Here is a 25,189-nt window from a genome sequence, read left to right on the forward strand (position 1 = left end):
GTCATGTCTGCCCAGTAAGTATGAACCACAGCCAAAAGTTTGTTAGTGTTGCTTAGCTTAATACACAAAGACTGGAAACGGGGTGAAACAGCTAGCCTGGCTTTTTCCACTGGTAGATGAAAAAGCTCATGGAGTAACCTGTTTCTTCCATCTGAAATTCCTCTCAAATGCTAGGCCTAAGTGCTGGAGGAAGAATTCAGATCCTTTACTGAAGTAAAAGTTCTGACAATGTATCCTACAAATGTACCCTAAAGTTGACTTAAGCAAAATTATTATCTGCAAGATATTGTATTGTAAATAAAAGTATTCATTGTGCAGTTTAAGGAGCCCTTAGCGTATTTATTTTTGTTTGTATTTTAATTGTTATATGTTGATTAATTGAAGAGGTGGTCAGTACTTGAGTCAACTCATTGTTGTATTGTTCCACCATGCATTTACAGAATGACTCCTACTGAATGAACTGACTCACTTGTAGAACCTGTGGAATAAAAAGTTGTACAAACTTGTAAAAACTGTACAAAAGCTTACAAGAAGAACTGGATAACAAAGGGTAACCAGATGAACATATAAACAAAAGATCCACAAAGCCTAATATCAGCCATCACATAGTATTGTATGTATATTAGCATAATATCAATATTTCATTTTGTTAAATATCAGTTATCCTGGTCACATGACACCCCTAAATCAGACTCATTGATAATAACAATATTTGATAATTGCAACCCTTACAACTTAATATACTGTTGGGTGGATGAATCTGCAACAAAACATCATGTTGAATAAACTGATCATATGCAAAATCTCAATCTGCAAAGTAACCATGAAGTATGATGTATTTAGTGAAGTAAAACATAATATAGAGTACAGTACAAGTCATTAAATTCTACGAATGTATTTACGCAAATTCAGCCCGTGCAGAGAGTTTGTTCAAACTGTTAATGATACACAAATATTTGTGTGTACAATGCCATGGCAGGTTCACACAACCACCAAAACAAGTGAAATCTTCCATACCATATCAGGGGTAGGGCCCCTCTTGCTCTCCGGGATTACCACGCCCATGTGCTGTTTTCGCGCGAAGAGATGGTCTGCACCATTGTGAGTGCGGGGTGGGGGTTTCAGAAGAGAGACTACTCCTAAACATAAATAATATCCCCTTTTTCAAAAAATGTAAATGAATGAAGGATTTATGTTAAATGATTGTCAGTGGACTCTCAAAATTACAATTATTGGACTCAACTACAATTTTAGATATAAGCCCTCCAAACATAAACCTCCTGCTTTTGCAATCACCCGACCTCTCTAGCGGTTAATTTTTAAATCCACCTCTACGCATTGGTTGTCATAGTATAAGGCATAACTTTCTGTTGTACCGAAATTTGCCACAAAACGGAGATAAAATGACCCTCACATCAAAGGTAAGCGGCAGAGCAGTGCGTTTAAATTTAGCTTTCTTTTCTATCAGTTTTTGTGGTGGAGAAAAGTCATTACGAGTCAAAATCAACACCATTGTTAAACAGCTAACATTGCTTGCTTATCCGAGCTGAGTTCCCTCCACTGTAAAGATGCACAAATAACTTTCTCCTCTGAACAAGGTAATCATTTTGGTCTCACTATGGTAACCCAGACATCCGGTCATAGCATAATGTGGCTTTGTTTTTACTTGTTTAAGCAGCTAGCTTACACGTTATCTGTCCACGGTAACTTACATTTGAATTGATGCGCAAAGCAAAGCGGTGCAGGCCCAGTGTTTGTCAAGGAGATGGAGATGTTGGTCCAATCATTGTCGTCCTCCTCATGTTAGGTCAGATGTCAACACCCGTGAGGCTGGAGGGGTGTTGGTGGTGGTGGTGGTGGTGGTGAAGTCCATATCAACACGTTAGACAATGGATATTAACTGCATGGATCAGACTCAACTCTGTTTTTTTACAGTCACACATATAGCTGAATCTGGGCCTTTATAAGAAATTCAGTCTTGCCCCCACGAAGGCTTGTACACTCGTCATAAGTGGACATGAAAGACTTACATGTCAACACTTAATCTTAATATCCTGCTTTTTAACGCTTTAAAAGCTTGTTACATTTTATTTTATCTGCTGGATACATCCTGACTTTCCCTAATGTAATGAGAATTGCGTATAAGGATGATTTTGAACAGAAGACATGTTCATAAACATTGCTAAAGAAGATTATAGTAAAACCTTTTTAAAAAGCACTGGATTTCTATATGCTCTATTTATGTGAGGCTGTGGACAGCACTTTTAACACAGCAAAACCCCACCTAAACACTTTACTGTAGTTTCTGTATTATTTATTTAATACACACATATTATGTATATTTATTGACGTCTGTGGTACCCCAAACGATGAGCAAGTAATAATGCCATGTTCATTTTCCACCTCACTGTGTCATTGGTCTCAAATGGCCCTGCTGTGGCTGAGAAGTTGCACAGGCCTGTGGTGATAAGGATGTCCTTTGGTTAACTTTGGTACCTGCCAGTGTTAACTCAAGAAGTTTACAATGATAGCCAGCCACAGCTCTGGGGATCCTGGCAGTTACTTTAGTGACACAGCTGATATAAATTCATTGTTCCCACAGCTTTCACTTAGTGGCCAAGGCTGTCCACTGATGGAATGGGGCTCCCTCTGGTGTAAAGTGTGAAAATTGGTTTAACAAATGGTCTAGTGGCTTATCTTTTTTTATAGCAGGTATTGTATGGTTTGACTAATGAATAGTCCAGAGAGTCCAGCTCTTGGCCTGTCACTTTGATGTCTGCTGCGCCTTCATTGTTGTACACGGGAGTGTAAATACACATTCATAAGAAAACTATGTGTTCTTCCTGTTTTGTCAAGGAAGTGCATTGTTGCCACAGTCAGTAATAATATCTAAATAAATATACAACTACATACATATAATTAATTAATCATTAACACATATCATTATTTTCCACCAGATCTAATTTAGTTTATGCACGATATGTCTGCCAACAGGCTTCACGTTTCAAATCCAAGTTTATCACTGCTGAGCTGGCTCGTCTGTTCAGCCAGTCAGACAGCGAGGAGGAGTTTGAAGGTTTCAGCGAGGATGAGGAAGAAGAGGGCAGGCGAAATTGTAACAAACGGATGAAGACCAAGGTATGAAGTGTTTATTGTGGACTACATTATTTGATGAAAATGTGTGATGTTGCAGCCAAAGTACCAGCCTGTATGCTTTTTCACTCTGGATTTCTCCAGATTATGGATTCAGAGGAGGACAGCGATGTGGACACAGGCTTCTACTCTGATGGCGAGAAAGCTTCCCCACCAAAGAGGAGGAGTCTTTTAGTAGCCCTGAGGTGCGTTCACAGGGCAGTAGGATACACTGGATTACACAGCCTTTAATTACAAGGAAGGCCCACATGATATTTCTTGAACAGGCAGAGACTATTGGTGGACAAAGGCTCCTGTTGCTGGTACTACTGCGGTCTATTATTTGTGTCAAATCACATTTGATGTCTGAAATCTCGACAAGGTAGTAATATAAAGGCATTCATTTTTGAAATTTGGCGTTGAAGTTAATTGGGCATGGATTCGGCCTAGTACTGTTTTCCAGTGTATTTGTCCTATGGCTCAACTAAACAAGGGACCCCTATTAAACACATGCCTGGCTCATGATATTAGTGTTGATTTTTCAATAGTTGTATAATGATCTTATTTTAATCTTGCTCCTCAGGTTTCCCATGAAAAGACTGTCTACTCCAAAACAGAAACCTCAAGGGGAAAATGTAAAACAGCCTGTCAAAGAAACTCCATCTTCAAAGAGAGCCAGAGGACGGCCGAGTATGAAGCAGAGGCGGGACGAAGAGGAGGAGGAGGAGGAGGAGCAGCAGGAGGAGGACAAAGAGGAGGTCCTGTATCAGAGTCTAAGGAAACGAGACAAAAACATCCAGGAAAACAAGGCCATGGTAATGAAGCCTTAAGACCTTCAGTGTTTTCTCCATGTTCTGACAAACAGAAATTATATCAGTCCCTCTCTTGTTGGATGTCCTTTGACTCAGGTCTTCTCTGTTGTTGTCTTTCAGCTGGCTAAGCTGTTTGCTGATCTCAGCACCATGGCTGACCTGACTCTGCCCACCACCCCTCAAGTGAGTACACACACCAGCATCAGTTTTTGCCAAACCTATATCAGAAAAATGAAGATGCACACCAGTTGACAATCACCAATCACCAGTCACAAGTACACTTAATAAAATTACTGGCCTGATTTGCAAACGCTGTTTTTGTTTTATTTCTGCAGAAGAAGAAGAAGAAGCAAGTGCCAGAGAAAGCAACGCCACGGAAACGCAAGTCTGAACCAGAGATAGGGTCAGAAAGGAGGAACCCGTCTCGTAAGGCTCGTCCTCCTGAGAACTTTGCGGTGGAGGAAAAGAGCGAGCCGATCGCCCACAGAACCCCCAGGTCTGTAGATGTCAGGAGACTGATGGAGGTACGACATGCACAAGCACACTCTTTTGAGTCAGATGTTGATGATGATGAATTTAGAAAGATTTTTAATGAAGTAATTGCACTCAGACTACACAATCACAGTTATCGTATAGTCATCTAGTCAACTTTCATCTCAGTCATCTATGAAACAAATTAAAAAAACCTCAAAAAATACTTAGAAGAAAGTGCAGTTATGATTTTCAATGCAAAACTTTGTATTAAAACTTTACCAGCTACATAGCAATATCCTGTTTGTGTCTTCTCTGTTGAACTTATCTGTTGTCATTGGTCAGGTGGATGAGGAACATGTCGGTGTAAGTCGAAAAAAGAGGAGTTCGAGGTCGAGCACGTATGTGAGGTCAGTTGACGACATCACAGAAGAGGAACTGGACAACATAGCGTACCGCAGCAAAGACAAGATCTGGGACAAAGAGAACGTGAGTCACATGAAGCCTTTACTCACTTAGTGCCGTGGGTACTGTCGGTACTGCACTGTACTATCAGGCATTTCAGGGTTCAGGGTTAGTGCATTTCTTCACTGTGTGCTTCTTTTGTTTTTTATTCCAGGGCAGCTCATGTCACCAGTGCAGACAGAAGACTCTGGACACCAAGACAGTGTGTCGCAGTGGTTTCTGTGTGGGGGTCAAAGGTCAGTTCTGTGGGCTGTGCTTGAAGAACCGCTACGGAGAAGACGTACGCACTGTGCTGCTCGACCCGGTCAGTGCTAATATGCTTGTGTTAAACACTTCATTTTCCATTTCTTGCACTGTGGGTTTGGTAAATTTGAGGTGAATGTGGGTTCTTCCCAGATTGAAAGGACACTTGAGAGAGAAAGAGAGAGAAAAATAATTTTGATGTTTCAAAGTATTGTTGGTGACAAATAGATTAATAAGCAATTTATCTTTTGTAAGTAATAACCTTTTATTTGTTCATTCATTCATTTGTTATTCGAATTTGACCATTTGAACAAAAAAGCTATTGCAAAATCCTACATAAGGGACAGTTAAAAGCACAAAATGCAGCACTATCATGCAGAATAGTGGTAGAGAGGTGGTCAGGGGCCATACTGATGAGCTTAATTTTGTCCCTAATGTAATGTCAGTGTATATTGACCTTGATTTTACACAAGTAAATATTAAAAATTTGATGTCTTTTTATTGCTGAGTATTCACATACAGGATTTTTGAAATACAGATACATTTTCTTTTATTCTGATTGATGTGTAGTTATCGAAAGCTTTTATAATTCGTTTTCAAACACCTTGCATTCAGTAGGACAACTGAGGGATTTTGTTTAGATTTTCAGCAACAGCAAGACTTTTGTTTTTTGTTTGTTTTTGTGTTGTTTTTAATAAAAGCTAATTATTGGAGAGTCCAATAAAAAAGACAAAGAAAGTGAAAGTACAGATGACGGATTAAGATACTGTGTCCAAGCCAGAACTACACTAAATTATAATACATAAGAAAACATCTGTGCCTAATTCGTCTTCTTATCTTTTTGCAGTTGCTTATTCGTCTGTAGTAGAGCAGCCTGTGTTGATTCGTTTGGCAGCTGCTTTGAGGTCAAAGTACTAGTGACACTGGGAGAGTTATCACAGAGAAATGCAGTGCAAAGCACTAAATCAGTGACCGGTTATCAGTAAAGATGGATGAATGAAAAACGCTTGTACAGATTTCAGCACAATTCAATCACGTGTTAATTCCCAGAAGCATTAGAGGCATGTGATATGAAAATGATTAAGACTTAAGGGTGAAAGGAACTTAAAACCTCATCATGAGTTCATTTGTGTAGAGAAAGAACATGTTTGGTCACCTGCACAAATTTGGACTTTTTCTTTACAGACGTGGTCATGCCCCATCTGCCGAGGGATGTGCAACTGCAGTGTGTGTCGTAAGAAGGAGGGCCGCTGTGCTACTGGCATCCTCGTGGGATTGGCCCGCTACAACGGCCATGACAATGTCCATGAGTATCTGGAGAGGTAGGCCACCTCCTCACTGTGCAGTTTAATGTTACAAGCTGGAAACTCCCTAAAACTAAAGTCAAGAAAAATTAGTCAAGTCAGGCATGACAATAATCATTAGTCGCAGCCCTGTTGAGAAGTATTCTGACAGCAGTTAGAAGTCATGTCTTGTTTCTTCTCCATCACAGTATTCAGAAGGAGGTGCAGGAAAGTCCAGAGTGTTGACCAGCGAGGAGAACCTGCTGTACAGCTGGTACCTGGAGGAGGTTCTGGTGCTGCACAGTACTGTTGAACTCATTTTTAATGCACATTTTTAGGTTTAGATCAACCTATTGGCTAACTAGAGAAACCTTTTATATCACCTTAAGATAAGGCACATACACTGTTAATGTTTTATATAACCCTGATTTAAGGCTGCATAAGATACAGGAATCGTTTTTGTTTTAAAGCCAGAACTCAGTTTTGCGTTGTATATTTTCTTTGGAATATTTGTACTCTTGATGTTCACTAGAACAAATGTAAGTGGTTAACTTCTGTGTCACAGATGCCACCATAGTCTTTTATGCCAACAACTTTTCTAAAAAAAAAATTAATAAAGAATGGCATTATCAAATGATCTGCCATGTTTTTTTAATGCACGCCTTTATCTGTTGATTGTGTCTTTCTTACAGACTGTGTCTTTTAAAGAGGAAAACCAAGCCTAATATTGTTGTACACTTAGGGGAGGTGCACACACCTTTTTGTTATCTGAAAGGTTATAGCAGGCGAGCCTGGCTGAGATGGGTCATTTTGTGTGTGTGTTTAGTTGCTGTATACCTGATGTTAAGTGTGTGGGGTCAGGTTTAGGTCAGCTATTGGCTCCAGAGGTGACCAGGTAACCAGTCAGCTGATTTGGTATAATGACCTGGTACCTCAGGGGCAAAGCCCTGTCAGAGGTCAACCTGAGGTCATTGGGTCTGGATGGTCATGAAATGTGTGTGAGAAATAGAAAGGTATTTTACAGCTGTCTGGTGGAGCTTTTATCTAATGACAGATGTCCTAATTATCTGTTGTCAGTGTCAGTCTTACATTGCACACTCAAGATGAATGTGTGAGTGTATGAACATACTACAGATAGGTTATAAACCTTTATACACTGTGAATTAAAAGCCTCAAATGTATTAGTCCAATGATGAAGACTGAATTCTGAAATCTGTAGTTAATTTGAATTTATTTTTTCTTGATGAAACTCTAACCCAGTGTGTCATCAAACATCCAAAGTGATTAAAGATAATGTAGTCAAAACATCAAAAGTCTGTCCTAGTTTTGAGAGTTCATTACATTAAACTCCTTTTTACCTTCAAAACTCCACAAAAACACTTGAGGGTGCATGAAGAGGTTATAGGTTTAGGTGTTTTTGAAGTGCTTCAAAGTGAGTTAGATGTCAGAGGTGTGCGTGAGCTGCCTACTACATGATGCTCTTTGTAACCTGACAGTCAGAGTGACCTGCCGGTGAACTCACTGCCTCAAGTCACACTTTGGTTGTAGCTGAGTTACACTTAGGGTGTTTTGTAGTTCATGTTTTCTAAAGTAGACAGTTAACAATCGCTCAAAGCAAGTGTGTGCTTTTGAGTGATAATAGATTGTCCTGTAACTGGATGGTCACAGGTTCGATTTTCACAGCAACATTTTAGAACCCATCAACAGCAGAAACAGTAACCAGGAGCAGTAATTGCTCCTGAAGGAAGTACAGACACTCCATCATCACTGCTGTCACAACACAGCTGAGAGATTACCCAGAAATAAGGAGGCAGGAGGAGTTACAGAAACTGTCGCTGTGTGTGTTGAGTGCTGTGTCCTTTCTACTTCTACACAAATACCAGAGCATCAGAAAGGGATTTAAGACAGTTTTAATCACTTTATTGTCAAGTGTTATGCAGGCAAAGCATTTTTTCTGCTTGAAGTTGTCCTTTTTTTTCTTTTTATTGACATAACACGTTTGTACAAACCAGTTTTAAAAATATCAATAAACTGAAGCCTTTGAGGCTAACCTGGCAAAAAACCCATTATCAAATGTCATGGAGACAAACAAACATCTTTAGAAAAAGATTTACAAATGAGATGTCACTACAAAATATCAAAGAAAAAAAAGTTGGTTGTCACACAAAATATTACCAAAAACATCTAAATTCGTTTGGTATCAACCTTTTGAACTTTAAACAATAGTAACTTTTTTGCTTTCTTCTTCTTTTGTTATTTATTTTTCTCCAAAAACATGTTATGGTGCAAAGAGAAGATAAAGAAATGAACAGCAATGGTCAGACGTAGAAAAAAAAAAAAAAAACAGAAGCACAAAGAGTAAAGAAGAGAGAGAAGCAGTACTACGGCAAAAAACTGAAACATGCTGTACACAACCTCAGAATCAACGCACACAAATACAAGTCCAGCAAAAGGCAAATATTACAAATCAAGGATAAATAATAAATTAGCCATACACAGTGGGGTCCTGTGTGTTAACATACTGGGGAGGGGAATTTTTTTTAAAACAATCGATAAATTCTATAAAATAAAAGTATCTTTTAATTTAAAAAGTATGTACGCACTGAACTAACACAGAGCAACACCACCAGAAAACATCTCAAATATCCACATAGCTAAATAGCCCGACCCGCACCCCCCTCCCCCCCACAGCTCTTATCACCGTTTCACTTTACTTGTCTGTGCTGTGGTCTGCTCTCCACGTTACCCCCTAATAATGCAGGAGAGCGCCCATCTTTCTCCATCCACCTCACTCTGAAGATCCCTCTGTACAACAGCTTGTGTTAAGGCAATTGCGGTACATCGGTCACGGAGCAGGGTTAGACGTGGAGGGGTGGAGCGGGGGGAGGGGGTCGTCACCAGAGCACAGAAAGCAAAATGCAACATCAGTGACAGTGCAGCCATCCGACAAAACCAGGTACCATCTGATGGTATCTGGGGTATCTGCAAAGCAACCGGCTTTGTTCAGATGACAGCACTGCTTTCAGATGGTTTCCCTAATCTTAGAGCGAACTGGCTTCTTTAATTAACAGAGCAAAACTTCCCCTAACAATGTAAACATGGTTTCACTAGGATTGTCATTATAGTATTGCTTTCACTACACAAACAAAGTTGTAGAAAGCTAGATTGTTTTTCTCTATAGAAACCTTTTTTCTAATGGCCACTGCACCTCAATAGGAATGCATTATTCATAAATCTTTTTATATGTGCTTTTTTCTACTCTTTTTTTTTCTTTAGAATCATCCCCTCTTCTTCAATAACAGTTTATCCGTTAACTGGTCTCAAAGGAATCAACACCTGAATCTGATCCGAGGACTAAACCTGAACCATGAATAAATCTCAAATTAGGTAGATCCTCTCCATGACAGCATGGGAATACAAATGCACACTCTTTCATACACGCACACACACGCACACCATCCCAAGACTGTCCCTGCCCTGTCACTGTTCTGCAACAGTCCTGTACCATGATTGACCCTCAGCACTGTCTGACAGGTATGAAACAGGAACACAACTTTGTGCATAGAGTTAGATTCTGTTGCGATTAGGAAAATGTCTCAATGTCGGATGGTTTTAGATTCAGCAGGTCCCCCTGTCTTGTGCTAATCTAGATACTACTTACATTCCTTTCCCCACCGCGCATGGAATTATTATAGGCTCATTTTATAAAAGCCAAACTAATCTTTCATATGTTTAGGCTAAATTTTTGTTATTATATGTGTTAGTTATTTTTTGGATTGTAAAGTTTATATTTTTCGGTTTCTGTTCATCGCATGATCCCGTCTCTTTTGAGTCCCTTTTCATGAGAGAACAACATTTTTAAAATGATGTAAGATTAAAAGTAAAAAAGAAAAAGAAAAAAAAATTAGCCACCCTTACAGTCCCTGCAAAGACTCCCAAAAAAACAGGAAGTCAGCCTTCCGCAAAAAGAAACAGCAGTCAGCCGCCTATTCAAACTCCTCCTCTTCCTCCTCCTCTTCCTCCAGGTGATTAGAGGTGGTGGGTGTAGCAGGGTCAGAGTCACGCGAGAGGGTCGCCACAGCAACAATCTGTGGGGAGGCCCCCAGGCCTTCGGGGGCGTCTTCCTCCATGTCATCGGTGGTGATGATTGCCACCGCGGCCCCACCTTTCTTGTTCTGATGGGTCTTGATGTGCTTGGACAGGTGGTCACTGCGCATAAATCGCTTGGAGCATTCAGGACACTCAAAACGCTTCTCTCCTAGAGGGAAAAGGACAAATAATTCGAGACAAAATCAGCGTCAGAAGAAATCATAATGATTGAAAAATATCAAGAGAAGACCCGTGGCTTTCTATAAATAATTGCTTTGGTTGTTGCATTCTTGGAGCTTTGTTACAGAATGGCTTTGCTCAGCATTACAACTGTATACATCTGCACATGGGTAAGTTGTACATTACAGAAATCCAACACCTAAATATTTATCAATTAAATGTTTTGGTCATTTTTCAAGCAAAGAATATGACAAAAAAGCCAAATATTGTCTTGGTCCAGCTTCTCAAATGTCAATCTTACTTAGGGTTATACCAACGTGACAAGGGTGAACCACGTCACCAATCTACACCCCTCTACCTGTGTGTGTTCTCCGGTGTCTCTGCAGCTCATCGCTTCTGGTGAACCTCTTGCCACAAAAGATCCAGTTGCAGACGAAGGGCCTCTCGCCGGTGTGCCAGCGCAGGTGGGCCCTAAGGTGGGACGTCTTGCCGTACACCTTCCCACAGCCCTCCATGTGGCAGATGTGCTGCTTCTTCTTTGTGGGGTCCCCGCTGTTCCTACAACACACACATTCGGGTTAGGAGTTAAGCACTTTCAGTTCAGGTATATTATTTAGTTCAGACATAAAAGTATACCACAAATGCTAAAAAAACATAAATCATAAATGTACATAAGACAACCTTGTTTTATACATCTGTCAAACCAGTTGTCCTACCATGATGGATTTGATTTCTCTATATACACAATGTCCTCAAAACCAGCAGGTTCCTAAATGATTAGAGCTTTAACCCCAGTTATACTATTGCATCCATATATAGTGTGTTTCTCATGTTTGTACCTTCCCTCTCCATCCCTGCAGTTTGGACAAGAGCAGGCAACACGTCGAAGCCTCTTGCTGGGGGGTCCCTCCTGGTCTGAAGAACTTTGTACGGAGCCCAGCTGGTCGGGACTCATCGATGAGCCTGATGCCACATTGCCAACAGCGACTGTCAAGGGAGACGACTGAACTTTGACTCCATCCTGACCCTGTGGTTGACCTGAAAGGTGATTGTAATTGACATAATGTGTAAACTTATTAATCAAAAAACACATTGTATTGTCTGTAAGGTAGTCTGAAAAAAATACAAAATGGAAAGCTGAAAGAGCAAGATCAAAAACAGTCTTGAGAAGAGCAGCAGGATCCTGGTATAGTTCGACTTTCTATGGTAAATGTATGAAGTAGTCTACCACAAAACTGGAGGTTGGAAGTTGGAAGGGGCAACTCAGTAGTTTTTCATGTTTTCTACATAACTAATAATCCTCCCTCCTCACCATACTGCTATGATTATAATAAATGCAGAGTCATGGATTAGTCACAACACGTGTCCTTACCCTGTAGACCAGTAATGGTGAGGGGAACACCCTGCACCTGAACCCCAGCAGTGCCCAGCCCTGCGATGCTGACCGTCTGTACCCCAGACCCCGGGTTGATCTGGGCTGCGCTCAGCGTCAGGGGAGCTCCACTCAGGGAGACCAGCCCTCCACTCCCCACTGTCGTCCCACCAGCCACCGGGGCCAGTGTTAGCTGCTGTGGCACAGCTGTCCCCAGGCCGCCCTGCAGGGAGACACCACCAGGCAGCTGCAGTGTCTGCCAGGTGATCTGCCCAGAGGGGGACAGAGTCGGGGTACGAATAAGGACCTGGGCTGGGTTCTGGAAGGCCTGGATGGGCTGGAGGGTTTGTCCAGGGGCCAACTGGAGGGTCTGAATGTGCTGAGGTTGCTGCTGGCCCTGGGGCTGACCCTGACTCTGAGCCTGGGGCTGCAGCTGGATCTGCTGCACCAACTGGTGGCCCACCTGGCCCACGATCACCTGCTGTATGGTTCCTGTTGTATCTGTCTGGTTCTGCAGTCCGTTGGCCTGGGCCTGGCTTTGAGAATCCGCCTCACTGCTCTGCACTTGGGTGTCAGCTGGTCCACCCTCTGATCCAGTAGAAACCACTTGTGCTCCATCAGACAGACTGTCACCTTCGGCTACTACTGTTGTCGAGCCACTTGATGCTGTAGGAGGGGCTGCCCCAGACACTGCTGTTGTCACGAGCTGGTTGCCATTGGCAACAGAGAATGTGCCATCTGCTGATTGGATAAGCTGGACAGCCCCACCCCCTCCAACATTATTGATCACAGGCAAAGCTAGGGTCATGCCACCGAGGTTTATGGGTACTGTGGTCATAACAGGAGTCTGGGAGCCCTGCAGAGTCTGCAGCTGCAGCGGGAAAGACTGCGCAGGGCGGATCTGCAGCGGGACCGTTTGATTAGCTGTACTTGTCAGGATGGCCTGCTGGTTGGCTGGCTGAAGGATGGCCTGGGTCTGACTTGGGCTCGGGGTCTGGATGAGCTGAACCTGCTCAGGCAGAGCTCCGATGGAGGCCGTCTGAGCTGGGCTGATATGGATCTGCTGTCCATCTGCAGTCTGGAGGTGAGGGATGACCTGATACTGGACCCCGCCCCCGGCATTGGGCAGGTTCTGAACCTGGATGATCTGGAACTGCTGCTGTTGCTGCTGCTGATTGGCTGCAACACTGTTGGTCCCACCTACTGCCTTCACCTGCCCAACAGGAAAGGAGCAGTGATACAGTTAAGAGGACAAACACTAACGGACACCAAAAAAAATAATTTACTGAAACCCATCAAGTTTCAGTCCCCAACCTCCTTCACCTTGCGTCCACCAGGTGAGCTGTCATTAGCCAAGGTGGTGGCCACGGTCACTGCTACAGGCTGATTGGTGTTCTCCTTGGCCATAGTAGGTGCCGCTGTAATGATCTGCCAGCCGTTCCCTGTGAACTGAGCTGGGACCAGTTCCAACTGTTGGGGCACCAGGGCCTGACCCCCAGCTGTGTCCACCACTATCTGACCCTGGAGCTGACCTGCCTGCAGCTGGATCTGACCGGCCTGGACCTGGATCTGCTGGGCCCCTGCCTGGGCCTGGGCCCCCTCCACTCCCCCCTGCCCTCCGATCTTACTGCAGGTGGCTGCTAGCAGAGCCAAGGGAGAGGGCTGAGAGGAATCCTGGAGGAGACAAGGTAGGAAAGAGGGCGGAGGAGAGATGGAAAGGAGGGGCAGAGAGAGAGATGGTTAAACGGGAGTGACAAGGGAGGGAGGGAGAACAGCCGAGTCAGAGACGGAAACACACGTAGAGAGCTCATATACATACACAAACAAGAAAGTAAAACATGTAAGTAATAAAAAAGCCAAAGGGAAGGGATGAGCAAGTATCATTATACACACTCACATAATGAACAATTTGAAACGGTGAAGAAAAAGAGTAAAAGAGTGAGGGGTGGGGAAAACATGGTGCAGAAAAAAGAAACACGAAAAAGCTGAGAGAAAGAGAGAGAGCTGTCAGTGGAAGTGGGCGGTATTACAGGAAGCGAGTGGGTGGGCGTGTGAGAACCACATTTCTCTTTTCTCAGAACACTAGAAGAAAATGCCGCCTTCTCTCTCTCTCCTCCCTTTCAAAGGAACTAGGTCGCAGGAAAATTTTTAATGCTACACATCTCTAAACAGTGCACGAAAACAGCCTAATTTCTGTATCAACTTCAATAGCGTGGGAAATAACAGCAGAAATGCATGTCATACACGTTTTTCGACAAAAGACGCATTCAATAATAACTGCCTGGCTGAAAATCATCTCCAAGAAATATACAACCTCTAAAAAGCAGCTAAAAATAGAAATTCCACAGTTGTGGAGGCACATACCAACGCTGCGGGTCTTTAAAATAAATCCATATGCAGAATTAAATCATTTTGACCCTAATTCAAACAGACAATTCAAAAGTACAGTGGCTGAAGTGTGACAGCCATGTAAGCCTATTCATGAGTCTCTGGGTTGGCTCTCAGCAGGGCTGCACAGAAGCAGGAAGTTGAATTCACCAGAGAAACGCCCCCAGAGGTGTCTGGCTGGCTGGGAGGGGAGGGAGAACATTTTTGGCCTGCAGGCAAGGCAAAAGTATTGAACTATAATAAACTCTTATTTCTTTTTTGTACCTGTGATCCAGAACTTTTCCCCTTTTTAGATGCTTTCCCTCCTTCAGTTCCAGATGATTCCTTCTTCGAGTCTGTGGAAAGAGAGCAGAAATATTATAATATCATCACATGAGTATGTCTGAATGGTACAAAGTCCCAGGATAGGAAGGCACAATGTAAGCACTGTGTACTCTGAATAAAATGTGATCATAAGGCAGATACAGCACAACAAAGGTGATCAATAAAGGCAGACAAACCAGTAACCTCATCATCAATATCAAAGGGGCTTGAAGCCTCATATCTATGAAACGGAAAGAGAGGGGTGGAGAGGGGGGAGGGTACCTACCACTCATAACGCATTAATATACCGAGAGGGAGAGGGTGTAGTTCACGGTAGAAGGCCGGCCGGGTACAGAGGCGGAGGACGGCCTATATGTTCGGCGCTGGGCCGTGGCGGATCTGCCCGTTTGACGAAACCACCCACCGGCCAGGAAGGGCGGTGCCAAGCGCAGGCACAATCAAGCAGCCTCAAATAACGGAAATAACGGAGAACACAGTGACCGTCCCCGGCCCGTCGGCCCCCTCGCAGCCCCGTCGTATGCCTCTTTTACCGGATAGACAGACCATAAACGAGCAAATTGGCGCTTGTCAGAATGATATCCACAGAGAAGTTGGCGGTGTGTGACCGTAGAGGCCCACCCACTTCCATTTAAGCATCAGGACAACACCCTCTCCGCTGCTCCTGCCTGTCGCCGCCGTTTTTCTCGCCGCACGACGCGGGGACGCCTCGTCGCCGTCCGTCGTGCACCGAAACCAAACCGTCACCAGTGTTTGTATTTTACGCGTATTCCCCTTTTTTTCGTGCACAATTGATTTTTTTTAACGGGGAGATACGGGGAGATAGCTGTGGCTTTTGTGGGCGGACGCGCTCCTCCCACATATTCAGATTGGACGACGGGGCTCGGCGTGCGAGGGTCGAGATGGGAGTTGTATTTTGGTGAGGCCTCGCCTTCTCGAGCTGGATTGGGCGGCCGGGACTACAAGTCCCATGATGCTCCGGCGTGTCGGTCGCGGTTGGAGCGGCTGTGTTGGTAGTCATGTTGGTGTGAGAGCGAGAGGGAAGGGCGGTGACTTCTGTGTTGTGGGGGGTTGGGCGAACGGGAAAGGGAGGCGTGTGTGTGCGTGCGTGCATGTGTGTTTGTTTCCACTTTCTGGTGTCACAGGATGACAGCCCTGGTTAAAAGAAGAACAACAAGTAGAAGTGTTATTTATTTAATTACTATAGAAAACTATTTATAGCTATGAAAAAAAAAATGTCATAACGCATCACTTTTGAAATAGTTGTGTTTATTTGCCTTTATGGTGTATGGTATTTTCCCTCATCAGTCCCCGTCCACTTGTTCCCGTATCTATAGTCAACTTTGAAGCTTACATGGCAGAAAACAGTACTTTACTGGGCTTTACTGGGCTCTGAAACAGGCCATCCAAGGATTTAATACCCAACAAACTTAATTAGGTTATTTATCAAGTACAAATACTCAACATAGTTTGAGCCTCTCAAATTTTACATATATTTCAAAAACATATTTATTGATCAATTGTTCAGACTTTAAAATGTCAGAAAATAATGAAAAGTAGCCAAAAAAGATTTCCTGTTGTCTTTCTTTTTTTTCCTACCCAAAGTCCAAAACCCAAATGTTACTATAAGAGCTTTGAGCATTTTTGCTTAAAACAATTACTTAAACAACTGATGAGTTATCAAAACCTGTTGATCAACAAATTGATTTATTGACTAATAGTTTAAGCTCTCATATGTATCCCCAAAAAATTTGGTCCACAATCCAAAGATATTCACTTTTAATTCAAATATACTTGATATAATTATATGTTAGTGTAAAAGCCATTGCAGATATATCAATAGTGAAAACAATTATCAGTTGCAGCCTTTCATTGGTACTTGACCAACCAATCCTATGATTTATTGATTAATCTATTATTAATATATATATCATATTAATATGATACAAGTATCCCAGCCTTTGTATCTAAAATTGAGATGTAGTTGATGTGTATAAAATATAAAATACATAAAAATGTCATTGCTACTACTGTTCAATAAATGCATTTGGACATAGTTCGGGCTAGAGGGAAGAAGGGGATGAATTATGGGTATTTAGCAGGAGAGGAGCAACAGAGAACGTAACTGAAAAAAAAGTTATTTGCTGCAGTGGCAGTAATCACACACAAGTTTCTTGCTTGTGTAACAGTCTGGAGCAGAAGTCATGTCTCCCACCCACATGACAAAACTTCTTTCTATCTCCCAAAGGGAAATTAGATATTAAATTCATTCCAGCAAACAAAACTAGGCTACATGTTGAGGTACAGTCGACGGCCTGTATGGTCCCCGGCAGGGGTCTCTCCACCCCGGTTTGTCTTCCTCAGAGAAACCCCTCCTGAGTCTGGAGTGACGTTAGCCAAGTGGAGTCACCACCCTGGTTCACAGAGCAGAAAACATCATTAGCAGACAGCCAACTGAGGATATGCCCCAGCCACACATGGGAAATATTTAGGATCCTAGGCTGTCAGCTAAGACAGTACTGTCTCACTAAGATGCATCCTGTCACATTAACACTAGGCAGGATGGTATTCAAAGTGGTTCAGTACTGATATATATATCTTTGTGTTACCTCAAAATATGTGAAAGTTCAGTTCCAAATGTATAAAAATTTTGAGGCTCTTTAATATTCATAATTGATGTTGATTTTAATTTTAAAAAATAGGATATTAACACATATGGATTTTTATTTGGCCTTATTGATCAGTGTTGTCATTGCGAGACATTTCTTATTAAGACCTAATGAGTTTAAAACCTGACTTCCCCTCTTCCAAGGCCTAAAAAGAAATAAATGTATTGAACATGGCTGCTACACAGGCCTGATACACTTTATGCTCGTGTGGTTTCTCTTTCTTTTTGTTCATGGGAGCGCTTGTAGCTTAGTCGTGTTTTCACAGCTAAACTACACACAGACACACACCTGTGGTGGCCCAGAAACATACATATACGCACACATGCACTGTAATTACTGCGGAAGCCAAGTGCCTTGTTCCCGCCTCTTGGGCCACTCGGCAGGGCGTTGCTAGGCAACGAGGTCTGGTCTGAAGAAGGGGTGTTGTCTGTGTGTGTGAGTATGCATGGTGGTGGTGAAGGGGGTGTGGTAAAGAGAAGGCCATGGTCTGTTATAGATAACTGCACCATGTGTTGGAAGCTTAATTTCCCACATTCAGTGCTATTATATTTTGTATTTTTATAATGAGGAACTTATTCACAACAGCATTATTCCTCAATAAAGTTGTATTCAACCTTTGGTGGTCATATTGGTAAGGAAAGTCTTTCAGGGGTTTTACAAATTTAAGATAAGATTAGGAACTACAAAAGCTGAAAAATTATAAACGGCTAGTAAATAAATATTGTGCAGAAAGTGAAAATGGATGTGATACTTGTTTTCCAGCTGCTGCCACTAGATGGCGCCATATACCAGTATGGGCTTCACAGTTACTGCCATAGACTGTATACACACACCTGCACCTATAGTATCTGCAAATTGTAAAAGTGGCAATGCCCCAATGAAAAATACTGTTATAAGTAAAAGTTCTGCATTGCTGTTAGGAGCAATAAAATGTATCTCAGGTTTCAAAGTAAAAGTACTCATCATGCAGAAGAATCATTTTATTATCCATTTTTTATTAGCCTATAAGATAGTTAGATTATTATTACTAATGCACTAACATGTAAACAGAAACATGAAGCAAATTTTTTACCATCAAATATACTGTTAGGTAGACAAATATATAACAATACATTATATTTTATAAATTGATGGTTTGTGTGAGTATTACTCACTCATAACTTCTGAAATACAGAAATGTATAAAGTTGCATAAAAAGAAAATACCCAGTTAAAGTAGAAGTTTATGAAAATTGTACATAAGTACAAGGTACTCGTGCTCTTGTGCTACAGTACTCTATGCAGAACTAACTGATAAACCAAATTGCTTCCTTTCATTCAAAGTCATACCTCTGTGGCCTGTGCAGTTTTTGATTAGCCTACCATTGCAATTACATTAGAATTAAAGACTTGGAAGTTCATAGCTGCTCCACATTAATAAAATGAGAATATATTTACAGTCTACATTGCTTTCGACTTCAGTGCCACCCGTTGGCTTTAGGAATACATTCATGACAACACAAGCAAGCACAACACAACAACTACAACTTAGTGTTGAGACAAATCTGCATCTGCAAGTCAAAATTTGTGAATGTGCAGGAACAGATAAGGACAGAAAAAGTTTTGAGACCAAATTAAGCCTGAATTGTGAACTGAACTGTGTCACTAGATTTTAGCAAGCAGTTGGGGTTTACTCGCTATCTTTAAAGCAGTGCACTCTCAGTTTTGTCAGTTTGTATGTCTTACATGTGAACTCCAGCTGAGAGCAGAGAAAACTGCCTTGGATATCATGCTGATACTCGTCATGTGCCTGGAATCAGCTAAAATATGAGATCAAATTTCAAGCTGAACATGCAAAGAAGTGATGTATCTAGTTCAATATATCAAATATATCTAGAAGAATGACCAAAGATGACATTCGTTTTTTTTTTTACAGATTTTCTTGTCAGCCAAAATCGAAGTGGAAAAAAACACTGTGTCCACATCAACCTGGCACTTCAGACATAATGCTTCCCCTCTGAATAAGGGTGGTGTTTGTGTGTGTACAGGAATGTATAGCGCATCTACGCATGAGTGTGTGTGAGTCAGCGCATGTTTACATGCAGTTGTGTTTTTAATGCGTGATATCCCCGTGTGCTTTCTGCGCACACGTATGCATAGGTGTGAATTTGTCACATGCGAGCTTGGCGTCGAGAAGTCTCCTTTTCCTAAAGGTTGGGTTGTAAAGACAAAGAGATTTATGACTTTTACCATTTGTGTGTGTGTGTGTGTGTGTGTGTGTGTGTGTGTGTGTGTGTGTGTGTTCATAGACCTGGAGAACTTGTTCACAGGTCATAACAGACATGTTTTACATAACTCTGCTAATTAGACAGATATTCATAAAATAGATCAGTCTGTACAAATCCTTTTGTACCTGTAAATGTGAATGACAATAGCGCATATCACTCTGCTATGTGCCATCATAACTTCCTAATGTCTAGCATTACACCAGACACACACACACACACACACACTTAATGTTGGATAATAGAGCAACTATAGCTGTAGGTGCAGTGCTTTAATCATAATATTACTGTCTCATAAACTGTAAGTGTGTATGAACACAGTAACCTGAGCAGATGTTGCCTCACCTTTTTAATGTTCTTATTCCTGGAAACATGACACATCACATTACCCTGAACTGGACTTGCATGAATCTCTGTGGAAGCTGGCAGTGTTACACTTTAATGACAGTTCAGTGATTGATGCTTACTGGTGTCTGGATTGAGTGGAAAACAACCGGTGTGTCTCAGTGTCTTGGTGGGCATGGTGCCCGTTCAGGGTGTGGGTGGGATATGCGTGTGACCTACAATGAGAAAAATCTTTTTTTTCCCTCTTTGGCTGGATGACTTATCTTTTAGCTCACAAGCCACAGCATGATTTCACAGTGTATCACTTGTTTTTGTTTTGAAAAGTCGGCTGACAAATGATGCCTCTAACACTGCGATTTCCAACCTTTTTGGCTTGTGACCCTTTAAAAGGAAGTGACGTCTACTTGAGTGTACATTTCATTTTCAGAAACATAATTTTTAAGTATAGATGAGAACAATATTATTACATACAGATATTCAAGAGACAAACACAAAACAATAAACGGTGACAAAAGGGTGGGGGGATTGTGGGGTTACGGGGGTTTAGGGGTGGAGTCGCTTTCAGCCCAATCCCACCACAGATGGCATGAGTTCGCGCTGCCTCCAACCCAGCAACCCTACAAAGGCTGAGAATGCACAGTGAAACACAATGACTAACAACAGTTATACTACACGCAGTAACAACTCATTTTATTTGAAACATCAGCAAACTACAAAACACACCTGCAAAAAATGGCTGTTCAAACTCACTAAGACTGAAGAAAAACAAATTGATGTGAAAAATATTCAGAAATGACCTGATTAGAGTTCAAGTGTCAGTGAGACTCTTATCCAGCTCCTGAAGAGCTGTAAGTGCTTTCAATAAATATAATATAAATAATCTTTGAGCCAGCTCAAAAAAAGACATACTATAAGGCATAATATGATATTTATACTAAGCATATCGCTTAAAAAATGATTATCTCAGCCCAAGATATTTTGGACAGTGCATAATTGTGGGGGGTTATAAATGACTTTAATAACGTCTTAAGTTGATTAAATAATTATAATAAATGAAAAGACCGCTGCAGTGGTTTCCCACTGTTTCCCACCAGGTCTCTTTCATTGTGATCTTATATTTGTGCAATGTTTATGATAGGTTTGTGAAATTTCTGTTGGAAATTTTAAGACTCCAATTTAGATGACAGGTGCGTGTGTAAGTAAATTTGACAGTTTCTGTCAGTGCCGAACACATTTGTCATATTCAGTTTAATTGTCTGGAATAATAATCCTTTAATGTTTGTAAAAAAAATGTTTGTAATCCAAAGTGGGGTGTGTTTTGTGTGTGCACACGTTTGCATGTATGAATGTGGGTGTGTGTGTTTGTGATGGGTGTGCTAAGCTGAATGCAGAAGTGAAGTTTTTCTAAAGAAATTCTTTCGCAATTACCCACAACACCAGAGGGCAGAGCGGAATGTTAACTAAGGTTGTCATGGTAGCAACAAGAGAAACATCCAATCAGTGTCTGGACAGAAACGCATCCCCAAGGCTGAGCATCAACTCTGACTTAAAAGATGAAACTCCTGAAGAGCTCCACTACTGACTTCTTTCACCCGCCATGATCATTTCAGGTGCACCAAAGCTTTACAACTTTTTAGATTTGGAAACCAAGCTCTCATTTACCATCCAATATTCCTCTGATAGACAACCGAAGCCAGGTGTGCTTTCACTCTGTCTTTGACAAAATATGTATGTAATATTGAGAGAGGATTTCCCCTTTAACTTTAACGGCAGTAAGATAAGTAATGAGTAAATCAGGGTTCTCTGTATTTTTAGTTTAAACTTAATTCTCAACTAAAACTATTTCAGTTTTCTGAGTTACACTGAATAAATATCAGATAACCATTTTAACACTTATCACAGCATATGCTTTCAACAAAAAACAATATTTTAAAGGATCAGTTTTAATATCTGTATTTGATGAAATTATAATTTATAGCGCTTTGATAGCTGCCTTGATTATTGTCCTTACATCCAAGTAAAGGCATTTCAATATGGCATGATTTATATGCTGTAAGACTTCAACCCTGATCTGTGTAATTAGTTGTTTAATCAGTACTCAATATCTTCATATTTCATATCTTCCACAGTATGAGTCTCCAGCTCCTGAGGTTCCACAGCAGGAGACTCCAGCTGTTGAGGTTCTGCAGCAGGAGTAGTCTCCAGCTGTTGAGGTTCCGCAGCAGGAGACTCCAGCTGTTGAGGTTCTGCAGCAGGAGTAGTCTCCAGCTGTTGAGGTTCTGCAGCAGGAGACTCCAGCTGTTGAGGTTCTGCAGCAGGAGTCTCCCATAAGGCCTCCAGTTGGAACTGAGGATCCCGCACTGCTGCTCCCAGACTTTCAAGCTATACTATATCATACAGTAACTATAAATATATAATTTTAAAAATCATTCTAACTCATTTGGTAGGGGGGGTCCACAACACAACTATAACGACTATGACAGTGTGATTGATATTGCTGGGCTCAGTTTCAGAGCAATTTGATGAAAGATAGAAACATTGACAGCCAATCAAAATGCATAGTTCACAGGCAGACGGAACTTGTGTTCTACTCTTCAGTAATAATGTTGCTGTGTACCTAAGCACCACCACTGTCTGCCGCTGCCTGCCAGCCCGCTGCACCTACCTGAGCTGCTTCAGCCCATCACCCAGACCTGCTGTCCGCCAAGGTAAGTATGCCACCCGTCTGACAGTTTAACACGTCACATTCAACATGGTAGAGGACACAGAGAGTCAACATTGAGGTTAAAAAATGACAAAAAACACATTATAGTTACTGTTCTTGGTCTGGATGGCCCTTTAGGGTATGTTGATGTTTGGGTCTCGACAACCGCTCATCCAAAAAACTTCACAGTCAACACTGCACTCCCTTGGGTTCTCAAACACACCACCAAGTTTGAAGTCAATTGGATGAGCGGTTCGAAGGACAGATAGAAAGACTGACAGGAAGACAGACATTACTTGGTTTATAGGTAGGATTTTATAGACCAAACCATGAATCTGTTAAGAAAATATTTATCAGATTCATCAATGATAAAATGCTTGTTAGTTACTACTTGTTAAGACTCAGAATTGCAGCAAATATTTAATCACTGACATACTTATCAATGACAATGCTGACGACCAACAGATAACATCTAAAATGCATAGCTGACTTACATCCTGTCTAAACTGTTGAGTTGTTGTCAGTATGTTTTTCCCACTTTTCACTAGAGTGCATGCAAACACACATGTCGGACCGCAGTGTAAATACTAACAAACAGTTTACTGTTCTGCCTACAACTCCAACAACAGTGAAGCCAAGACCTGAATGTAGTTACCAGTCCTACGACTCAGAGGACACCTTCAAAGACTGAGTCTGAATGACCAGAATGTGCAGAATGTGCACGCTGGCAACAACTGCAAGTATTTACTACATGCTCTCAAACTACTACAGGCACGGCGCCGCTCATCTGTGCCGCTGTGATCATGTACATATTGTACATGTGTGTGTTCATATACGGCGGTTCACGTCCCCTCCCATGTCCTCTCCTCTCCTGCAAATGCACAGGTGACACTGGAGACATTACAGACACACCAAGAGAGGGGAAAAAGTCAACCTGCGGTCAGCCTCCAGAGCTATATGACCCCAGATGTTCAAAGGTCAAAACAAAGAGCTCCTGAGGACAGGAGATGAGATGCTCAAAGATGTGATATCATTATGGTAGAGATAGGAGCAAAACCTTGAACTGAGAGTGAACTCTGAGTTGACCTGTGACCCCATGAACCATGCATTATGCTCAAGTTTTAAAAGTAATTTAGGATATATAATGACTGATTCTGTTGTTGGCAAATGAGGCAGCAAAATGTTTATTTACACTTAGATTCATGATTAACACGGGAGGTTGAGGTTACAAAAACTAATTTCAATCAGCCAGCTGTACTCGGCAGAGAAAAACAAGATTCCTAGTGTTGTATTTTATGGTTCAAGATACTGAAACCTTCCCTCTTTGTTTATGAGAGGTGCTTGTGCACACAAGTTATTGAGAAATGCACTGAAAACCAAATGTGATCGCCATTATCTCGGTTGTTTCACCGTTGCAGCTTCACAGCCCAAATGCAGCTGAACTCAAAGATGCAGAATTAAGCAGAATTGAAAGACTATTAAAGAGGACGGGACCCATGCTGTGCTTTCAGACAGTGAGCAAGCATGTGTTTAAACAGTCTCTTTGAAGCTAAATGTGAAATGATTAAGTCCGCTTAGAAGTCTGTGCGGCTCTTCAGTGTGTGTTTGTGTGTGCGTGCACGGAGCTCTTTGAAGATGGTACTCTTGCATGAGTTCAGGAAGACCTTTACAGCAGCGCTAAGTGGAGGGTGAAGCACGCCATAAAGATCCAAGATAAGTGTGCAAATTTGTGTGTGTGCATGTGTGTAGTTCATTGCAGGACCTGACATGACTTGCGGGCCTGGTTGAGCTGACGCCAACCACTTGTTTCTGACTGTCTGTGTATGTCCTGAATGACAGCCCAGAGGCAGCGCATGTGTGTGTGGTTAGGTGGGAAAAGAAACGTTTCATGTTTGACGGGAACCATCAATAAAACAGCAACCATGAAATCACCTCAAAACCACCTGAACCTGGTCTGAGAAAAGTGTGTAGGAATGTGTGTAAGAGTGTGTGTGGTGTGTGTTTGTGAGAGAGAGAGCGCGAGAGAGAGAGCAAAAAAGAGACTGATGGCGAGCCGAGGGATGTGTATTGACCTGCGTTCTTTTCATTTGTCTGTTTCTCCATCCACTCTGGCCTGATTGATGACCATGAAGAGCAGAATTAGTGTGTGTGCAGAGGTGGTTAGTGTGTAAATATGTGATTGGCATCAGTATAAGAGTAAATGTACAGATGATCTAATTGATTTATGCTCGTGTCACAAACTGCAGACATTTTCAGACAAATCTGGGCATGTTTTGCATTTCTTTGTGGAATAAATTAACAATTTGTTGCACGACAATTAGCATGAAAAAGCAAGCAGCTTTTTTCCAGTCAATTTAACATCAAGCCATCTCTCAGTGCTTTTCTTAACCCCCTCTCTTCTTCTGCTCCCCCAGCCCCTGAATTTTATGGCAGGCATTGTCGTGAGGTGAAA

At 41.8% G+C, this 25,189-nt stretch overlaps 2 protein-coding genes across 2 annotated transcripts; one reads left to right on the forward strand and one right to left on the reverse strand.

Moving 5' to 3' along the window:
- Positions 1-1,142: 1,142 nt before the first annotated feature.
- cdca7b (cell division cycle associated 7b) lies at positions 1,143-7,066 on the forward strand. The gene is made up of 10 exons (XM_056399544.1): positions 1,143-1,421; positions 2,995-3,138; positions 3,238-3,338; positions 3,716-3,947; positions 4,065-4,127; positions 4,280-4,468; positions 4,761-4,904; positions 5,035-5,184; positions 6,309-6,445; positions 6,616-7,066. Exons 1-10 carry the CDS (start codon positions 1,404-1,406, stop codon positions 6,650-6,652), a joined length of 1,215 nt encoding a protein of 404 aa, XP_056255519.1. The 5' UTR covers positions 1,143-1,403; the 3' UTR covers positions 6,653-7,066.
- A 1,234-nt stretch (positions 7,067-8,300) lies between these two features.
- Positions 8,301-15,618, reverse strand: sp4 (sp4 transcription factor). The gene is made up of 7 exons (XM_056399543.1): positions 15,025-15,618; positions 14,700-14,770; positions 13,371-13,721; positions 12,048-13,260; positions 11,515-11,713; positions 11,034-11,233; positions 8,301-10,664 (listed from the first exon to the last, which is right to left on the reverse strand). Exons 1-7 carry the CDS (start codon positions 15,029-15,031, stop codon positions 10,393-10,395), a joined length of 2,313 nt encoding a protein of 770 aa, XP_056255518.1. The 5' UTR covers positions 15,032-15,618; the 3' UTR covers positions 8,301-10,392.
- Positions 15,619-25,189: the final 9,571 nt, after the last annotated feature.

This window comes from Seriola aureovittata, chromosome 16 (assembly GCF_021018895.1).
Source record: "Seriola aureovittata isolate HTS-2021-v1 ecotype China chromosome 16, ASM2101889v1, whole genome shotgun sequence".
In the NCBI taxonomy this organism is placed as follows: Eukaryota; Metazoa; Chordata; class Actinopteri; order Carangiformes; family Carangidae; genus Seriola; species Seriola aureovittata.

What these genes read in the sequence shown, in the direction of transcription:
- sp4 (XM_056399543.1), bottom strand. An exon ending in GGAAAAGTTCTGGATCACAG is followed by an intron (nt 13,722 to 14,699) that starts GTACAAAAAAGA and finishes TGTCTCCTCCAG; the next exon opens with GATTCCTCTCAGCCCTCTCC. An exon ending in TGCAGGGATGGAGAGGGAAG is followed by an intron (nt 11,234 to 11,514) that starts GTACAAACATGA and finishes TGTGTGTTGTAG; the next exon opens with GAACAGCGGGGACCCCACAA.
- cdca7b (XM_056399544.1), top strand. An exon ending in ACAAACGGATGAAGACCAAG is followed by an intron (nt 3,139 to 3,237) that starts GTATGAAGTGTT and finishes GGATTTCTCCAG; the next exon opens with ATTATGGATTCAGAGGAGGA. An exon ending in AGTCTTTTAGTAGCCCTGAG is followed by an intron (nt 3,339 to 3,715) that starts GTGCGTTCACAG and finishes CTTGCTCCTCAG; the next exon opens with GTTTCCCATGAAAAGACTGT.